Source organism: Pipistrellus kuhlii, unplaced genomic scaffold, assembly GCF_014108245.1.
Source record: "Pipistrellus kuhlii isolate mPipKuh1 unplaced genomic scaffold, mPipKuh1.p scaffold_m20_p_19, whole genome shotgun sequence".
Classification (NCBI taxonomy): domain Eukaryota; kingdom Metazoa; phylum Chordata; class Mammalia; order Chiroptera; family Vespertilionidae; genus Pipistrellus; species Pipistrellus kuhlii.
Genome location: NW_023425504.1, coordinates 21,451,824 through 21,471,504, shown reverse-complemented (window position 1 = coordinate 21,471,504; position 19,681 = coordinate 21,451,824). Strand labels below are relative to the sequence as shown.

Below are 19,681 nucleotides of genomic sequence, written 5' to 3'. Positions count from 1 at the left end.
GAGGGAAACATCGACCAGTTGCCTCCTGTACATCCCCCACGGGGGATGTGCCCGCAACCAATGTACGTACATGTCCTTGACCAGAATCGAACCTGGGACCCTTCAGTCCGCTCTATCCACTTAGCCAAGCCGGTTTCAGCTGCTAACCACACTAAATTAAGGTGAAATCAGGAATGTGAAGATCAATTTTTTTCCTTTTGTACACCTGAGAAACATATTCCCAATTTCTCATGGGATAACCCTTTCAAAACCTTACAAGTCAACAAGCTGACCTCCCAAAGCAATCATACCCATGGTAAAAGGTACCAGAAACCATTCATTTGACATTTAATGCTAATTTACCTTTTTTCTTTACCATTTTTTTTTTTTTTTACAAATGCCTCAGCCTGCCTGCATATGACAATTATTTTAAAGTTAAAACAGGTTATGTGAGGTCCCTTTTAAAATGACAGATCTGAACTTGAGTCTTCAATTCTGCACCTGCTAATGTGTGGAAACGGGCATGATAAGGAAGAAAAGTTGTAATTAGAGTCCTTTATTTAGAACCCATCTCCAGCTTCAGGGGCTATTAACAGTCAAGTTTTGCATTGTAATAAAAAAGAACCCGACAGAAGGCATAGAATTCCATTCATTTTGCAGTCAAAAGGGAGTGGGAAATTCTAATATCTGTGAAACTGTGTGTGTGTGTGTGTGTAACAACAATTTCTTAGTATAATATTTAAGTAACTCAAAACTTGAAACTGCTCATATATTGTGCAAGGTTACTGTGTTAAAAATGACTATTTCAAAGGAAGGGAAAATATAGGAACCATTAGGGGACAAAACAGAATAGCAAGGTTGTCAGCAGCTCATTGCCAAACCCATTTCCCAGCATATCGATACAGTATGTTGTTTTCAGAGTTAAGCGATGTCACTCTATTTCCACATCAATACCGAAGCTGATCTAAGAAGTTGGGAAATCTTGCACCCTTAAATCCAGAACCAAATACATACTTAGCCCAATTACTTGGGAGTCTTAACTTTAGATACATTAACATTCTGCTCTGTTGAACTTACCTAAATAAGCCAGATTTACATGTAACATTACCCTACTCCGCCCCCCCCCCCCAAGAACAAACTAATTTTGGGAAGAGGAAAGAAATGTAGAGAGAAATGAATTTTTACATTCCTTAATCCCCAAAGCCATTCTTACTCAAGAGAACTCAAGGATGATTTTTCTAACTCACTAATTGAACCACAGCTTCTCAAGGTTGGTATGAGCCTTGTAGGTAAAAAAAACAAAACAAAACAAAAACACACACACACACACACACACACCAAAAACGATTAGCTTAGTTCCCTTTGCCATTAAAACATTAAGTGTCCAATAAAATGCACACCTCACTTCTCTTCCTACCAACATTAGGAATGGACCACACACTAGGCAGAGTCTTGGTGAAAAGCAAGTATATACTGTGCCAATCATTGTAGGTAACTAAAGGTTAAGAGATCCAGGTATAAAAGTTAATCCCTTTATATTTTTTATATATATATATTTTTTTAATATATTTTATTGTTTTTGTACAGAGAGGAAGGGAGAGAGATAGAGAGAGCTAGAAACGTCGATGAGAGAGAGTCATCGATCAGCTGCCTTTTGCACACCCCCTACTGGGGATATGCCCGCAACCAAGGTACATGCCCTTGACCGGAATCGAACCCGGGACCCCTCAGTCCCCAAGCCGACGCTCTATCCATTGAGCCAAACCGGTCTCGGCTATATTTTTTATATTTTTAAAATATTGATTTAACTACAATGGACAGCATCTTAATGTCAAATATAAAAAATAGGGTTAAAGAAATTATTGTGGGGCAGTTAATGTCAAGCACAGTGCTAAATGTTTTAAGATACTGCAAACAACCTAACTGTTCTAAATATTTCATTGGAGGTATTTAATATTCACTTCTGAATATCAATAGTGTGAATATTAATACTTGATTTATCTGAGATACAAAAACAGAATTAAACAGCCTGAGATTTGGTTGCAGTCAGCATATTGGTCCATAGGAAAAACCTGAGTAACTGATGAGCCATTCCTATCTGCTAAGTCATTTAAGTTCATCCATATGTGCTCTCGTGTTGAAATACTTTGTGCAAACACCACTTCCCCTCTCCAGATCCCCAAAGTGTCACCACTAGGCTATTGCCCAGAAATAAGCACACCACCATTTTGATCAACTTCGGCTCCTTTTTATTCAGGAAGCACACACATTCTTTTTATATACTTTCTTTTTACATTCCAGAAATAAGCGAAAATAGCTGTTTTAAATATGTTACAAAGTTGGCTTTTGAGCTCAATAAGCTTTTTGAGAGAGTGACCAGCCAACAGACCTTTTCATCAAAGCACCAATGTATCTTCAGTCTTTTACCAAGTTCTACCACAGCTCCGGCCGCCCTGGATGCGCCGTACATCCAAACCGCACGAAAGCTACAGCGGAGAGTTGCTGAGTCTCTGCAAGGCACCAAGAACAAACAGTTCCAGCTTCCTTTCTTCAGGTTAAACCAAAGTCTCTGAAAGTTTTCAAGTACTCTCTCAAGTAGTGCTCGTTCAGCATGAAGACTAGAATTTGTTAAAATTGATATATCACAAGGTACAATACACACTTCCAATATGCTGAAAACCACATAGTAGAAGTTATAAATAAGCGAACACTAAATTCACTTTAAGAAAGTTTTACATCATTTAGTCGATAAGGACATTTACACATACAGCACAAGTTACTGTTAAACATTCTATAACTGGCTTCACACAAAGATGAAAATAGATAATACAAAATGATCTGACATTTTAAGTGTGGAATTAAGTTTTATTGTTGTTAATATCAACTTTACATATTGTTGCGGGTTGCTGTGCTATGCCCTTCAAGATGGGAATTTCTTTCTCTAGGGTGAAATTCATTTGGATATGCGCTCTTGCTTTGTAGAAACTACTAAAATCTGAGGGACACAGCAATATCAAAGACACAAACAGTAACTGCACAATATCATCTGCTGGATTAAGCTAATACAAGTAGACATAGTTTTTCAGGTTCCAATATCTAATAAAGCTCTATATGAAATGAACAAGGTGAAACATCTTAAGAATGAATATATTCTGCAACTGGAACATGTAGCATTTCTGTAATTCACAGATATGCCTCATTAGGCATTTACAAAATAAATTAGTAAGATCTCAATTTGCTTGAGGCATCACAAGCTCATAATGCCCCACTTGGCCTTCCTGTTTGAGCTGATCTAGTAGGTCTTCCTTCCGTCTTTTTCTACCTACCACCAGGTACCTGTCATGGCCTACCCCGTGAGACTTACTCTTAAGACCATACTTCTGGGCGATTTGATGTATTTGCTTCCGCTCGTCGTTAGTCAGCTCTGTAGAGAAAGTCAAATCGCTGTGGCTCTCAGAGCGGGCGTAGTTTCTGATGATCTGTTCAATATCTCTCTTGGCAATTCTATTTACCCTTTCTACATCAAGACCAAGCCCTTCCCGCTTATGCTGCTCTTTGACAGAGATTGGCTCCCGAATGCCCTCACCAGATTTACCTAAACCACCACCCGTCCAGCCCATCTTTCTCAGCAGCTGATTCCCTATGTTATCTTCTTTGATTTGTTGTTTGTAAGCCTCCTCTGCGGAGCGGCCCTGAATCTCATTTCTTGAAATCACATCTTCAATAGCTCCTTTCTTCAAGTTGTTAATGACAGTCGGCTGGGTCTTTTTGAGGATTTTCACAGCTTCCCCGGCAGCTTCATATTTGACGGTTTTCTTCACCCCAACTGCTTCTGCAATGACTTCACTCTCCAGAATCACCTTGCATTTCCATCGGAGGCCTGTCATTCTTTCATAGACGTATTCAACGGTCATTCGGTTAAACTGAGCTGTGTCGTTCAGCGTGCACACAGGATTTGAAGAATTCTCGTAAACCACAAGATCCTTTATATCTTTCTTCTTGCCAGATCCCCTGGGTGAAGAACCTGTTTGGCATTGTGAACTTTTGACAGATGGGTAAGTGGGTTGTGTTTTCTGAAGGATTTTCAAAGCCTCGTCAGCAGCTGCATGTTTACTTGTTTTTTTGGTTCCATAACCTTCAGCTAGGCAATGATCTTGCAAAAACACTCGACAACGCCATGTGCGATTTGGCATCATCTCATATTTGTATTCAACTGACATTTTGTTGAATGAGGCAGAATTGTTAAGGATACCAATAGCATCATTTGCATTTTCTGTAAGGACAAAATTGGTCCAGTGTTTGGCAGAAGCATTATAAATTGGCTGCCCAGAGGCATCCTTAGCCAGCACCACCAGCTCTTCTGGCGGCTTCAGAGCTGGAGGAAAGTCATACGAAGGCATGCCAATCTGACACACCACAAGGTCCTCTCCATACGTGTGTTTGAATTTCCGCCGGATAACCCTAACTTCAATACGCTTCTGCAGGAGTTTTACAGCTAGCTCAGTAGCTCGATCCCTGGACCCATTCTTGCTGCCAGCATACCCTGTAGTTAAGTAGATATTTTGGCATCTAACTTCACAAGCATAACCATCTGTCAGAAGTTTCTTATTTTTGGGGATGTCAGCAGGGGGGATTTCTTTTAAAGGAACATATATATACTCAGGATTTGTCTTACATGCCTGAATACAACGAGTTAACATGTATGTATAATTAATTTTATCAGATCCGGAAGTCATCTCTGGATTAGAAAGGTTGCTCCAGATGGTCGCTGTTAATTTTTCAATAAAATACTGCTTCTTGGCTACCACTGACTCAGGAAATGTCTGTGATAGTGAAGGCTCAGGAGCCGACTGCATGTTTGCCTGCTGTAATGTGCTGCTTGGGGCAGGGTTCCCACGGTCAAAATACACGTTGGATGTTACAGGCTGGTCTTTTGTGAAAAGAAATCCTGCTGAATCACAATACTGAGCATTCCCATCTGGTGCACTGAAAGAGTCTTGAGTATAATCTTGGTAGTTTCTCGGCATTCTGGCAAAATGTGTTTGTTCATTTACCTCTTTTGTTTGAGAGCCATAAGGATCTTCCTGTCTTTCAAAATCTTTTGAACTACTAGCTACAAAATGTACAGGCTCAAAACGAGGTCTCACATGGAATTTGGAACCGGCTTGCTTTTTAGGAGGATTTTGACCTATAGAATGAGTGAAATTTACAGTTCATTAAAGACGGAATATTTCAAAAGAACCAAGCAGGAAAATAGTATCAACTGTATTATTTGCAAGCTGCATTGTTGGTATAAGATACTTCCTGTCACAGAAACTTCAGATCACTGAGGTGATGGAATTCAAATATCAATGTAAGGTTCCAGCATAAGGTAGGATGATTCCTGTCCTTTTATGTGTAAGGGAAGGGACTTGATAGAAAATATGCCTTTGAATCAAATATGCAGGTCACCACCATGCACGATGGTAGCTGTTTTTGCGTCTAATGAGTTATAGCACAGGAGATGTGTACAGACTAAGAAGTTGTTTCAGTGTTAATCTCATACCACCTGTGCTGAAAAGCTCCCTTAAGGACTGCAATTGGAACAGATGGCTCTACTGCAACACAGATGATGACCGGAAGCATTTGCAAAGCTTCTCTTTTTTGTGTGTCAGAGGTGAGTGACTCTGTGATGGTGCTTTACACATAGTGTGACTAAAACTCAAATAAAATAATTCTCAAAAGATCCCAAAGGTTTTCAACTTCAAAATCTTAGTTCTGACCTGTTATGCACCAAAGTGTTCGCTATATTTTATTTCTAGAACAAGCAACAGCTGGAAACTAATGTTTTATGAGGTATATCAAATTTAAAGCTATGGAAGAACTCTGTTGAGGCTATACCAGACACTAGAGCTTCTTCCCTAGAACAGTATTCAGTAGAAAGCTGGTCCATCTTGAACCCATCCAAGAGGATTTAGTTACTTAGATGCTCAAATGATCAGAGTATAAGGTTTTTCTATTTAGAGGGAGATTCATGGCGTGGAATTTAAGGATAGCATTATAGTGTGACTTCAGTTCTATTTAGCATCCTCAAAAAATACCCAACTGTGAACAACTAAAAGTTAATTATTTTACATTTGTATAAGATCCAATGTTATGAATGTTATACCACTCTCATATTGTCAAAAAAAAAAAAAGCCATGTTGTTTCTTCAAATCCCATCTTCCAGAAACAAGTATACTCACCATCATATGTTGAGAGGTGACGTTTATGACCCTTAGAAGGTTTGGACAGCATCAGATCATATGAAGGCATCTCCCCAATATCAATACCTTCAGCCATTTGGAGAATTTTTTCCATCAAGCGTGGGCTATACCTATTTAAATTAATATAATCTACCATTAAAACAGATAAGAATATAGTTTTTTAAAAAGCTTCTAAATGAGCCAATTTTATAACTGTTTCCACAGGACATTTTTAACAGAGTATCTTGGCTATAAAGCTGAAGAATCGGCCCTAAAATACTTACCTATCAAATGAGTAATTATGGTACTGTCATTTCAAGCCATATAAACATAAAATCAAGAAATTTAAGCCAATATCATCAATGAATCCACAAACAAGTGCCGGCAAGGATGTGGAGAAAAGAGAACCCTCTTGCACTGTTAGTGGGGATGCAAATTGGTGCAGCCACTATGGGAAACAGTATGGAGGGTCCTCAAAAAACTAAAAATGTGCCTGGCCGGTGTGGCTTAGTGGTTGAGCATCAACCTATGAACTGGTCACTATTCAATTCCTGGTCAGGGCACATGCAGGGTTGTGGGCTTGATCCCCAATAGGGTTGTACTAGGAAGCATCCAAAAGATGATTCTCTCTTGTTATTTATGTTTTTATTTTTATTTCTTTATTGATTATTTCTTTATTGATTTGTCCTCATCCCTCCATTCCCATTCCAAACCCCTCCCCACGTATATCATTTATGTTTCTCTCTCCCTCTCTGAAATCAATAAAAATATATTAAAAACAAAAACCTAAATATTTAACTGCCTTATAACCCAGCAATTCCACGTCTGGGAATATATCCAAAGAAATCTAAAACACTAATTCAAAAGAATATATGCACCCTTATGTTCATTGTAGCATTATTTACAATAGCCAAGATATGGAAGCAATCTAAGTGCCCATCAATAGAAGAATGGATAAAAAAGTGGTGATATATATATATATATATATATATATATATATATTCCTCAAAAATGTATATGCAAACTTTGAATAATTATAAAGGCAGGGTTTATTAAAATGCATTTCATTTTCAATGTTGAGCTATCAGCTGTTAAAGTATGTATACATTTTTTGGGACACCCTGTATATGCAATGAATATCACTCATCCATCTTAACATTTGTGATAGGATGGATGGACCTAGAGGGTATTATGCTAAGTGAAGTCAGTCAGACAGAGAAAGACAAATACCACAAGATTTCACTTATATGTGGAATATAAAAAAACAAAATAAATGAACAAACAAAATCGAAACAGATTCACAGACACATTAAGTGGACTCTTGGTGGCCAGAAGGGAGGGTGTATGGGAACTGGGTGAAAAAGGATGAAGGGATTGAGAAGTACAAATTGTAATTACAAAATAATCATGGGAATGTAAAGTACAGCATAGAAAATTCTATAACTATGTATGGTGCCAGGTGAGTACTAGAAATATTTAGAGGAACACTTTATAAAGTACATGACTGTTTAACCACTATGCTGTACACCTGAAACTAATACAAAATAATGCTGAATGTGCCTGGGCATGGCTCAGTGTTTCAGCGTTGACCTATGAACCAGGAAGTTAAGGTTCAATTCCAGGTCAGGGCACATGATTGGATTGTAGGTTCTGTCCCCAGGGTGGGGTGTGCAGGAGGCAGCCAATCAATGATTCTCTCACTCACTCTCTCTCTCCCCCCTCCTCTCTGAAATCAATAAAAAATAATACTGAATACAAACTATAATTAAAAAATAAAAATGTAAGTTCTTAAAAAAAGAAAAAAGAAATGTAAGCCCAGCTGGTGTGGCTCAGTAGTTGAGTGTTGACCTATGAACCAGATTCCCAGTTAGGACACATGCCCGGGTTGCAGGTTCAATCCCCTGTGTAGGGTATGCAGGAAGCAACTAGTCAGTGATTCTCTCTCATCATTGATGTTTCTATCACTCCACCTCTCTCTGAAATCAATAAAAGAAAAAAGAAATGTAAGCCAAGACCTTATCTTTAAGTTTGAATTGAAAGTATCCATATAAATTCATGACTGATTTTTCCTCTATGATATGTGTATATTATATGCAAATAATTACACTGATATATTTATTAAAGTACTAAGAGTGTTAAGAGCTGCTGGGTTGTTAACATCCAGATTGTGATCTCTATCATTTCCATGAAAAAGAATCAGAGTCCTGAGAGAATGGCTGATTCCAAGTCTGGGGCAAGAAATTTATAAGTTGAACCTGGCAGTTACTCTTATGCCTGAGAACAGGGAAGCTGTCAAAGACTTCAGGAATTGGATCAAATGGACTCAGAAGCCAACTTGAATAGCCTCCCACTGGCAAAATAAGCCAACTTGAGTATCAATAAGAACAATAACAGCAGTGAATTGAGACATATCAAATATGTTAAAAATCCATTAGCTCAAAAAGGTACTTACAAACTCATTATTAGTCACCTTTGGAGGATGGTAGGAAATCAAGTTATTATTCCGAAAATGGGTAATATTAAGGAAGAAAGCAAGTATTTATTTGTCAATTTCCATATAAATTACACCTCAGAGCAACTAAAGAGTTGATGAAGAAAATCTCTTTTACAGAAGCAGCCCAACTAATAAGTGTAGGGATGAAAGACTACTACCATTTTGCAACCCATAATGCAATAATAAATGATCATCAATAGCTGCTAAGCCTATTAGGTGAAAAGTTGATGGGGAAAACTCCCGAAATAGACCTGCACAAACATGCTCAAATGATTGTTAACAACACTACAAAAGCAATTCAACAGAGGAAGGATAGCCTTTTCAACGTATGGTACTGGAGCAAGCGGGCATCCACAGGCAACAAAATCTCAACCTACACCTCAAACTTTATACAAAGATTAATTCAAAGTGCATCACAGACCTCAATGTAAAATGTAAACCTATAAAACTTGTACCAAAAAAAAAAAAAACGCACAGGAGAAAATCTTCAGGATCTGGGTCAGCCAAACAGTTCTTACACTTGACAACAAAAGCACGATCCATAAAAAGAATAGCTGATAAAATGAACTTCATCAAAACTAAAAACTTTCACTCTCAAAAAACCTTGTTAAGAGGATGAAAAGCTACAAACTGGGAGAAATATTTGCAAACCACACAGTTGACAAAAAAAAAACTAGTATCTAATAAAAATGCCTCTCAAAACACAATAGTAAAGAAATCATATTTAAAAACAAAAGACATGAACAGAACATTTTACCAAAAAGGAAATACAGATTGCATATTAGCACACTGAAAACATTAACCACCAGAGAAATGCAATTTAAAACCACAACAAGATATGACTACACACTTTATCACAATGGCTAAAATAAAAAATAGTGGCAACACCCAATTCTGGCAAGGATGCAGGGAACCTGGATAACTTACACATAGCTGGTGGGAATGTAAAACAGTTTGGTCACTTTGGAAAAGAACTTGTAAGTTTCTTACAAAATTAAGCATGTAATTACATGACCTACCAATTACACTCTTAGGCATTTATCTCAGAGAAATGAAAACATGGTCATGCAAAAACCTGTACATGAATGTTCACAGCAGCTGTATTTGTAACAGTAAAAAATTGCAAGCCCTAACTGGTTTGGCTCAGTGGAAAGAGCATTGGCCTGTGGATTGAAGGGCCCCAGGTTTGATTCCGGTCAAGGGCATGTACCTTGGTTGCAGGCACAGCTGCAGGAGGCAGCTGATTGTTTCTCTCTTATCAATGTTTCTAACTCACTCCCCCTCTCCCTTCCTCTCTGTAAAAAATAAAAAAAAATATTTTTTAAAAATTACAATCAGTACAGATCTTATTCAACAGGTAAATGGTTAAACTCTGATATACACTGAGTGGCCAGATTATTATGATCTCTGAACGCATAATAATCTGGCCACTCAGTGTATATCCTATAAAATAAAAGGCTAATATGCAAATTTCCCCCTCGACCGGGAGTTTGACCAGCAGGCAGGCCGGCCAACTGCCCATGTCCCTTTCCCCTGGCCAGGCTGTCCGGACCCCACCCATACACGAATTCATGCACCGGGGATCATAATAATCTGGCCACTCAGTGTATATACACCATGGAACACTACTCAGTAAAAAGGAATAAACTATTGATGCACGCAATACTGTGTATGAATAGGAAGAAAATAGATATGGTTATAAAATGTAAGGGATTCTTATGGTATTGGAACTGTTCAATATCTTGACTGTGGTAACGGATGCAGAAACCTACACATGTGATATATATTGTATAAAACACACACACATAAGTACTAGTAATAGTTGGGGGAATCTGAGTAAAATCAGTGGATTCTAATAATGTCATTATCCTGGTTATATTATGCAATAATTTTACAAAATGTTATCATTGGGAAAACACTATTATTTATTACAACTACATGTGAATTTACAATTATCTCAATAAAAATTTCCATTAAAATATGACAGCTTACTTTTTAAAAATATTTTATTGACTTCAGACTTGTGCCCCAGATGTCCATATCACATAACAGGACAAAGAACTATCTATAAAGTGTACTTACCCACCAAATTAATTAAACCTGAACCTAATCAAGCCCCTAACTCCCATGAACATGTTAAAAACCAAGCTAAGAACCTAGCCAGCCAGCCCTAGCCAAGTGGCTCAGTTGGTTGGATTGTCATCTCATACACTAAAAGATTGTGGGTTTGATTTCCAGTCAGAGCACATACCTAGGTTGTAGGTTTGATCCCCCATCAGGGAGCAATGAGAGGCTCACCTTCTCTCAATCTCTCTCCTCTCTCTCTAAAAACAATAAAGACATATCCTAGGGTGAGATTTAAAAAACAAGAATTCAGCCAGCCAAATCCAGAATGAAGGAAACACTATGTGACAACCCAATTTCTTCATCAAATAAGTAAAATGAAAATAAAAGGAAAGGGGGACTGTTCCTAATTTAAAGGGGACAGATCAACTAAATACTATGTGTGAACTTTGTTTGGATCATGAATCAAACAAACCAACTATAAATATAGAGTTTGAAACAAATGGGAAAAAACTGAACCTGGACTAGACTTTGGATGATTTCAAGAAATTATTGTTAATTTTATTAAGTGCGAATAAAGGTACTGTGACTCTATTTTAAAAAATTCTTACTAGCCGAGACCGGTTTGGCTCAATGGATAGAGCGTCGGCTTGGGGACTGAAGGGTCCCGGGTTCGATTCTGGTCAAGGGCATGTACCTTGATTGCGGGCATATCCCCAGTAGGGGGTGTGCAAGAGGCAGCTGATCGATGACTCTCTCTCATCAATGTTTCTAACTCTCTATCTCTCTCCTTCCTCTCTGTACAAAAATCAATAAAATATATTAAAAAAAAATTCTTACTCACAGAGGAAATGCTGTCAAGATTTTCTTTAATATGCTCCAGACTATCTCCCACAAAGAACTGGGAGCAAAATAGATGAAATAAGGAGGACTGTTATAATTGCTGAAGCCGAGTGATGGGCACATGGGTGTTTATTAAACTCTTCTACTATTGAATGTGTTTGATTTTTCCATAATAAAGCGCTTTAAAGCACACGATTTTAAAAAGGATTTCTTAAGCAGTGGATTGGCTACTTGAAAGGATATCATTTCACTGCAGAGAAACAAAAATATGGGCTCAAGTGAAATTTTTATTATTAGGGGAATCTACTCACCCTTCCTACCTTCAGCCTGACTTTCCCAGCCTAAGACCAAAAAAGAGACTCCTGGTGGCATTTAGGAAGAAAGTTCTGAAAATAAATATCACACCTTTATATGAATAGATTCTGAACTTGAAGGAGGATAGCATTTTCCATTTTCAGCACAATAGTTTCCATACCCTCAGATGTCTTTCCTTGAAAAGCAGAGAAGTCAAGACAGGTTACTAGAAGTAGGCCCAGTTGTAATCTGCACTTCAAATTGTAAATTGCTACTGCTGCTGCTAACACCAGTATTTAAATGCCAAGAGTAATTTTATTTTCATTTACTCTTATCCAAACATAGCCTAAAATGTTCTATATATCACTTTCATTCAGATTTGGGAGTACAATTTCCAAGGTATGAGATGAAAATAAGAGATTATGAAAATGAGATAACAATCTACAAATCCTAAACTGGAACGCCACCTTTACTACCAAAATTGGTACTATAACCAAGCCACTCACTTTGAATTGCAGTAGAAATTCTCCAGGCCTTCAATTATAGCTGATTCCAAAAAGGGTATAAAACTGTAAATGGCCAAAACCGGTTTGGCTCAGTGGTAGAGCATCAGTCTACGGACTGAAAGGTCCCAGGTTCGATTCCGGTCAAGGGCATGTACATTGGTTGCGGGCATATCCCCGGTAGGGGGTGTGCAGGAGGCAGCTGGTCAATGTTTCTCTCTCATCGACGTTTCTAGCTCTCTATCCCTCTCTCCTCCTCTCTGTAAAAAATCAATAAAATATATTTTAAAAAAACCTGTAAATGGCAAGCATGTCATAATCCAGTGTGCATGAATGATGCATTTGCGGTTCACTCCATTCACACTCAACTTTTCCCTCGGTTTCTTCCAGCATTAGTAATGATTATACCTACTTACTGTTTCCTATTCAGTACACTTGCCACAAAATTCAACATAATCCATAGGCTACAAAAATAGACCTTTGTATAGATTGCCAGCACAGTCAGCTTCTGAGTCCTTTATTAGAAAGTCCTAATAATGAAGAAGCCCAACCAGCTCAAACAATAATGGAAAAGACTTTATAGTGCCTAACACTTGACTAAGGACAATGAAAACAGCAATCTGGAGTCTTTACTAAGACCACTAGGATTTCATTCCCATTTCTAAAATTCTCCAGAGAGTAGCTATCTAGGGGTAAAGAAGTGGTTTCACAAATTTGAAATGAACCAAGACAATAAAGCTTTCAGTACTCAGTTTTCTATAGTGTATTTTTTTGTAGTGGATTTAAAAGTAATACCTTTACTCCAGAAGTTTTAGAGCATCCACCTAGAAAAACACCTATAAACCCAGTCACTTATAATTTCACCAACATTTTGGAGGTTTATGTTTTATTCCTGTTTCTATATTTTCCATACTTCTCTCCCCGCCCACCACCTAATCACTATCAGATCATCTATGTTGATTTGCACTCTGGTGAGGGGTTTTTTTGTTTGTTCTCCCTCCCCCTCCCCCCCCATTGATTTTTAGGAAGAGTGGAAGAGAGAGATAGAAAACATCGATGTGAGAGAAACACATCGATTGGCTGCCTCCTGCATGAGCCCTGAACAGGGCTCAGGCTAGGGAGGAGCCTGCAACCAAGCAAGGTATGTGCCCTTGACCAGAATCAAACCCGGACCCTTTGGTCCACAGGCCAATGCTCTAACCACTGAGCCAAACCAGCTAGGGTTGTTTGCTCTTAATCTATTATATCATAAGCTTTTTCTCCATGTCATTACCATATGAGATTTAATGGCCATACAGAATTCTCTTTGGAGGGATCATGATGAAAAGTATCATTAAGGCAAGTATAATACATTTTAAGATACATGCATATTATATATTTAAGTCTGTTAATTTACCTATTTGGTTGTAAATGTTTACAAAAGAAAACCAAAAATCTCCAGCAGGTCTTTAAGGTTTTCAAAGGTAGCTTATTATGTACCAAGCTTTTGGAAATCAGGATGCTATTCAACTGTCCCACCATGCCTAGCACATAAAAAATGATTTCTAATGGACAAAATCATCTGAGTTCATGAACTTACATTCTTGAATAAAAATAGGTATACGTAGGTGCATATTTATGATATATGATGGCACCTGAAATTTAATAAATATTCAGTAATAGAGGCTTTAAAAATTTTTTTAATATATTAAACCAGGTCTACTAAATCCAAGTAAGAAAGCTGAGGTTTGAAAACTCAGCAAGATTAGGATTGCCAATTATAAAATTACTAGAGGCCCAGTGCACAAAATTCATGCACTGAGGGGAGCTGGTCCCTCAGCCCGGCCTGCACCCTCTCGTAGTCTGGGGAGCTCTAGGGGATGTCCAACTGATGGCTTAGGGGGAGTGGGCATAAGCCGACAGTGCGACATCAGAGAGGCTCCTGTCACTGCTGCTATGCTCGTCAGCTATGAGCCTAGCTTCTGGCTGAGCAGCACTTCCCTTGTGGGAGCACACTCACCACCAAGGGCCAACTCCTGCCTTGAGTGTCTGCCCCCTGGTGTTCAGTGCGTGCCATAGCGACTGGTCGTTCCGTTGCTTTGCACATTAGCCTTTTATTATATAGGCTTTATTAAAAACCATTCATAAAATTCCTAACATATATGAATAACAAAACCAGATTATTGATAAATCTTTTGAATGTTCACACTCCCATTTCATTAGTGATAACCGATGCCCTCTACCTACTATGCGCAAAGTTAGTTTTACAGCATGAGCCCATTGACATCTGCAAAAGCCTCACATCAACAAGGAAAAGAAGAGACGAATAATCAAGGTAGTAAAGCTGGTTGCATTTTAAGATACATTTTCCTGATTAATTAGTATCACATCAAAGATCAATAGTCCAGGATTCTGATTCTAATCCTGTCGATGAAGAATGATTGGAAAACTGAATGCTCCAGTTAACCAAACATTCTGCTTTATTAAATATATATATACATTTATCCATATTATGCAGATCCCTAGGCATTCATATGAATTATTATTTAAGTGCTAAAGATATAGTTGATTAGAAGACTGTACTAACTTTTCATAAGCCACAAGATATTTTTTTTCTTTTCCTTTTTTTTCTTGGGGTGGGGGTCAATCCTCACCTGAGGATATTTTTCCATTGATTTTTAGGAGGAGTGGAAGAGAGGAAAGACAGAAACATCAATGTGTTTGGTTGCCTCCTACATGTGCCCCAACCAGGACCCAGGCCAGGCAAGAGCCTGCAACCAAGGTATGTGCCCTTGACTGGAATCAAACCCAGGATCTTTTGGTCCCTAGCCACTGAGCCCAACCGGCTAGGGCACAAGATATATTTTAGAAATGGCTTGCAGAAAAAAATTCTTGACACGTTTTTTTTTATGAAACAAATAAAAAAAGTGAAGAGAAATAGTTTCAGCTATTTAAGCTTCCTAGTTGCCTAGACTATGATGGAAAAATGATGAAAAGGCAGATTGGAAACATTGTTTTATTTTATCCTTTATTATAAAGCAGTGGCTCTCATAGTATAATCTCTGGATGGCATCGCTTGATCATCAGCATTACCTCGAACTTGTTAGAAATGCAAATTCTGAAATTCGGGGGCCTCACCTCAGACCTACTGAATCAGAAAACCTGGGGATGAGGCCCAGCAATCTGTGTTTTAATAGGCCTGACTGGTGGTTCTGATGCCTGCTTATATTTGAGAACCACTGTTAGAGCTAAAGAGATAAAGTATTCAAATTTGTGCCTTGAGAATCCCCATTACCGCCAACAGAATGAAACATGCTTTGCCTTCCTCCACATTTGTGCCCCTCCCGGCTTTGTCTTATAATTACGAAATGTTTAAGATATCCTTGTCCGAGGAGTTACTTCAGAACTGAAACAGAACACAAAAAGTTCTGCCAGGTGGGGGGAAAATTGCAACAAGTTCCCTTCTTGCTACTGTTTACAACCTGTTCTTAAAGGCTGTAAGTTTAGAATAGGCGCTTTCACCATGTATTCTGCAGTTCCCTTGAGAGAAAGAAGAGTCTTCTGTCACAAAATAGACCATAAAACAAGAGCTCTGCCAACATCAACATCAACAGCACATAGATTTTCCCCACCTGAAGATGACAGCTAACACAAAGTGGAAGACTAAAGTGGAAGACTGCACTTGGTTCCTGGCTTCCAAAATTCTTTACTGCCTCTTCTTTTTCCTATATCTATAGTAGATATAATGCAAACATTACTTTTCTGTTATGCTATATATTTTTGGTGTTTTTTGTTTTTTGTTCATCTTCGTCTGAGGATATTTCCCATTGATTTTTAAAGAGAGTGGAAGGAAGACAGAAACATCAATGTGAGAGACACATTGATGTTTTTTATTGATTGGTTGCCTCCTACATACGGAGGGGCCATGGATGGAGCCTGCAACCAAAGTACATGCCCGTGACCAGAATCGAACCCAGGACCCTTCAGCCCACCTATGCTCTAGCCAGCTAGGGCTGTTAAGCTATTTGACAACGTTATGGCAACTTGTATCATCTGAACTGACTTAACTACAATGTAACATGGTGACTATAGTATATATACTATACACAGGTGATAGGCTTTGGCAAGTGTACATACACACATAGAATGCCCTGGAAGCTTGAGCTCTTAACACTGACTACCATTGGCCTGGCTTGTGTTTTTAATGCCCTACTTATGTATAAGGCTGCTGTTTTTGGAATGAAATCCTGATGCACAATAATGATGTGGTTTGTGTCAGTTACTTGCTTTCATTCCTGGTCCATCCTTCCCAAATATAGCAGGTGTATCTCAGTGGAAAGAGTATCAGAAGACTGTGGGACCTTGGAAAAGTCACTTAACTTCTTGGCCTCCATTGATTCAGCTGTAAAAAATGAGACACCACCTAATTCCCAAAGCTGTTGTATTAAGTGAGATACAAAAATTTTAAAATATTTTGTACATTATAAACCTATATTTATCCATTCACTACCCCATATTTATTGAGCAGCCATTATATAGAAGGCATTCTTCTAGGCTCTGAGAATAAAGGTGTGAACAAGAAAGCATAAACCCTTTCCCCAAAGGAACTTACATTCTAGTGGGAAGGTCAGATTTATTAACACAAAGGATATTATCCTACCATGTAAGATATTTTTTAGGATTCAGATTCCCCATGGCCCTCTTTAATATTAAGATCTATGATAAAGATACCTTTTTAACTGTAAAAACAACATTATTAAATGAAGGTCAATTAGATTTTTCTGACTTGATTAATAACTGAGGCTTCCCCAGTTGTAACCAGCTCCTCAAGTGAAATAATCATTACCTCTGGAGGCAGAAATTACACTAACCTAGAGAAGATAAAAAAAAAAAAACACATTAATTTTTGTGATGAGTTCAAAGTATCACACTGAATACCATGTTGGACAATTAAGGATAAAAGGGGATAATCCTATTTTTCTGTATCTGTTATAGTAATTTCTGGACCTGAATTGGCTGATTTTGATCTGATAATTTCCCAAAATATCTCATCCTTTCTAATAAAAAATTCACTGTGAGACAAGTGTGAAAAAAAAAAAAAGCCTCTCAGTAGATCAAAGGAATGATTAGTCTAAGACAGATTTGGGGGTTCTGAAATACGGGGTTCCTAGTAGCCCTGTTTTTTAAAAAATGCGTTGGAACCATACTGCAGTCTCCAGTCTCCATCACATGTGAAGAGCTTTCAAAGAGGCCTGTTCAGAATGCGCACTAGGTTTTAGAAAAAGGGGGAGGGGCAAACACACACACATAAACGCACACCTAAAATCTCACCCAATGCTAAATGTTAATCGTTCTGATCATAATTAAGGTGAAAGGAGGGCAACCCATTTTTATGGTAGATATATCCTTTTCTTTGTTTGCTTCCACACATATTATACGCAGATCCACAAGCAAGGCAGACCAGACCCTGCAGCTGAGACACCTCATACAAACCGCCTTCCCAGGAGGAGACAGTAAAACCCAGGTGGGGGGGCTGTTGTTTTATTTAATGGGGACGGAAAAACAGTGGTCAGGGGATTAGGATTATAACCGCAGCGCCCCCACCCCCGCGGACCCTAGAAACCGCGACTGTAGGATGTTCTCTGCGGATACCGCATCCTTGGAAGATCCTACGCAGGTCCGAGGTTCTGCTATTTGTCATTTCCCATGCCCTCCAGAATCATCACCACAATGTTCACCTCTATAATGGTGATGATTCCTCTTCCAAGCACACCTCTATCTCCATTCCTGGTCTTGAAGGGGTTTCTCCCGCGACCCCTCACACCCTTCTAGCCGTTATGTCATCATCCCCTGCCACCTCACTCGGCAAACCCCCTCCCCAAGACAACAGTGTCCTCCGGCATTTCCAAATCTCCAGTCCCTAAACCCTCGTCTGTATGTATCCTGCCCCAGTCCCTGTCCCAATCCCCATCCCGATGCCCTACCCCTGTTCCTTAACCGGCCCCGCGCACCTTCCTCACCTGCAGCCCAGGAAAACGTGGTTGGTCCAGGCGGCGGAGAGCGCTAGGAGCTGGTCGAGGGCAGCCCCGGGATAGCTGTGCAGGTGCCGGCAGATGAAGCTGCGTCGCAGAGCCCACTGCCAGTCACTTTCGTGGCTATAGCGCCACTGCTCCAGCACTGGCTCAGGCGGGGGCGGCGGGAGGGGCGGCAGCGGCGGCGGCGGGAGGGGGAGCAAAGGCGGAGGCGACAGGAAGTCGCCCCCCAACAGCAGACGTCCTCCAGCCATCTTCTCCGCCCCCAGGCAGGGCCACCGGGGAAGAAGCCAACTATGGAGCTGGAGCGAGTTGGATCGGGGGGCCGGTGGGAGGGACCGGGTGAGGAGGGGCGCGCCGTGGCGCGAAGACCAACTCTCGGGGGACTAGGGTGTGTGCACGGAGGGCGAATACTAAAGAGGAAAAGGCGCTCGGGTCCCGATGCCAGGGCGCGCGCCGGCTGCACTCCAACTCGTGGAGAAGCCAGGAGGGTGCCCACTGCAGTCTACGCGTATCGGGAAGCCGAGCCAGGCCCCGCGCTCCGCACTTCCAGCCACCCGCAGACCCACGCTCAGCGCGGGGAGGGGGGGAGACACCAGCACGCTCTGCTCCCCCTCCTCTGAGTTCCTGCCTACCTCCCCGCGTGCAGCCCAGCGGTAGCGAGCCAGTGCGCATGCGCTGCGGGCGATCCCTAACTTTCAAATCTCGTGGCCAAATATCGCGTGATGTACATTTCCCCCTTCTGTGACGACTACGGGCCTTTGACGCACTCCTGTGACTAGCGGAAGGAGGGGACTCTGGGAAGGAAATTTTGGGAGGTTCTCCGAGGTTCTGGAACATGTTTCCATTGAATTCCTGGAAGACGACCTCAGGTGATTGTTGGCTGCAATGACTCATCTGACACTTTCCCCTGTGTTTCTGAGCAGCATGACAAATGCGGTGTTTTTTGGGAGGGACTTGGGTTTGTGATGGATTTTACACTTTTTTTTTAATGTCAGCTCTCCTTTTCTTTAGAGGATAGCTTGAAAAGCTATGTTAGCTTTGCATTTTATTGTGAGAACAAAGGAGAGATTAAATACTTGCAAAGAAAATCATCCACAATGCCACTTCTCATACATATTCCATTCCAGTTGCTGACAAATAGACACCGTGCTTACACAGTTCTGATCATGATTGCAAATAATTTTGCATTTTCTGTACCAATTTAAAATGTGAAAAATATCACAAAATACAAAAGGGCCCTCAAAAGAGGCTTAAGAGCTGCACAGC

At 39.9% G+C, this 19,681-nt stretch overlaps 1 protein-coding gene across 3 annotated transcripts; it reads right to left on the bottom strand.

The window, feature by feature from the left end:
• Positions 1 to 2,205: 2,205 nt before the first annotated feature.
• NKRF (NFKB repressing factor) lies at positions 2,206 to 19,086 on the bottom strand. 3 transcript variants are annotated; one of them, XM_036443566.1, is made up of 4 exons: positions 18,401 to 18,536; positions 16,668 to 16,782; positions 6,204 to 6,334; positions 2,206 to 5,167 (listed from the first exon to the last, which is right to left on the bottom strand). In XM_036443566.1, the coding sequence occupies exons 3-4, from the start codon at positions 6,316 to 6,318 to the stop codon at positions 3,210 to 3,212; spliced, it is 2,073 nt and encodes a 690-aa protein (XP_036299459.1). In that variant the 5' UTR covers positions 6,319 to 6,334; positions 16,668 to 16,782; positions 18,401 to 18,536; the 3' UTR covers positions 2,206 to 3,209. The 3 variants fall into 3 exon arrangements, with proteins under 3 accessions (XP_036299459.1, XP_045439526.1, XP_036299458.1); XM_045583570.1 differs by lacking the exon at positions 16,668 to 16,782 and adding an exon at positions 12,010 to 12,094 and having other exon boundaries at positions 18,401 to 18,532; XM_036443565.2 differs by lacking the exon at positions 16,668 to 16,782 and having other exon boundaries at positions 18,401 to 19,086.
• Between the last annotated feature and the right edge of the window lie 595 nt (positions 19,087 to 19,681).

Coding starts and splice junctions, on each gene's coding strand:
- NKRF (XM_036443565.2), bottom strand. CDS start 18,666: ATGGCTGGAGGACGTCTGCTGTTGGGGGGCGACTTCCTGTCGCCTCCG. Junction 6,335..18,400: donor CACGTTTTCCTGGGCTGCAG/GTGAGGAAGGTG, acceptor TAATTTAAATAG/GTATAGCCCACGCTTGATGG. Junction 5,168..6,203: donor TCACCTCTCAACATATGATG/GTGAGTATACTT, acceptor CTCATTCTATAG/GTCAAAATCCTCCTAAAAAG.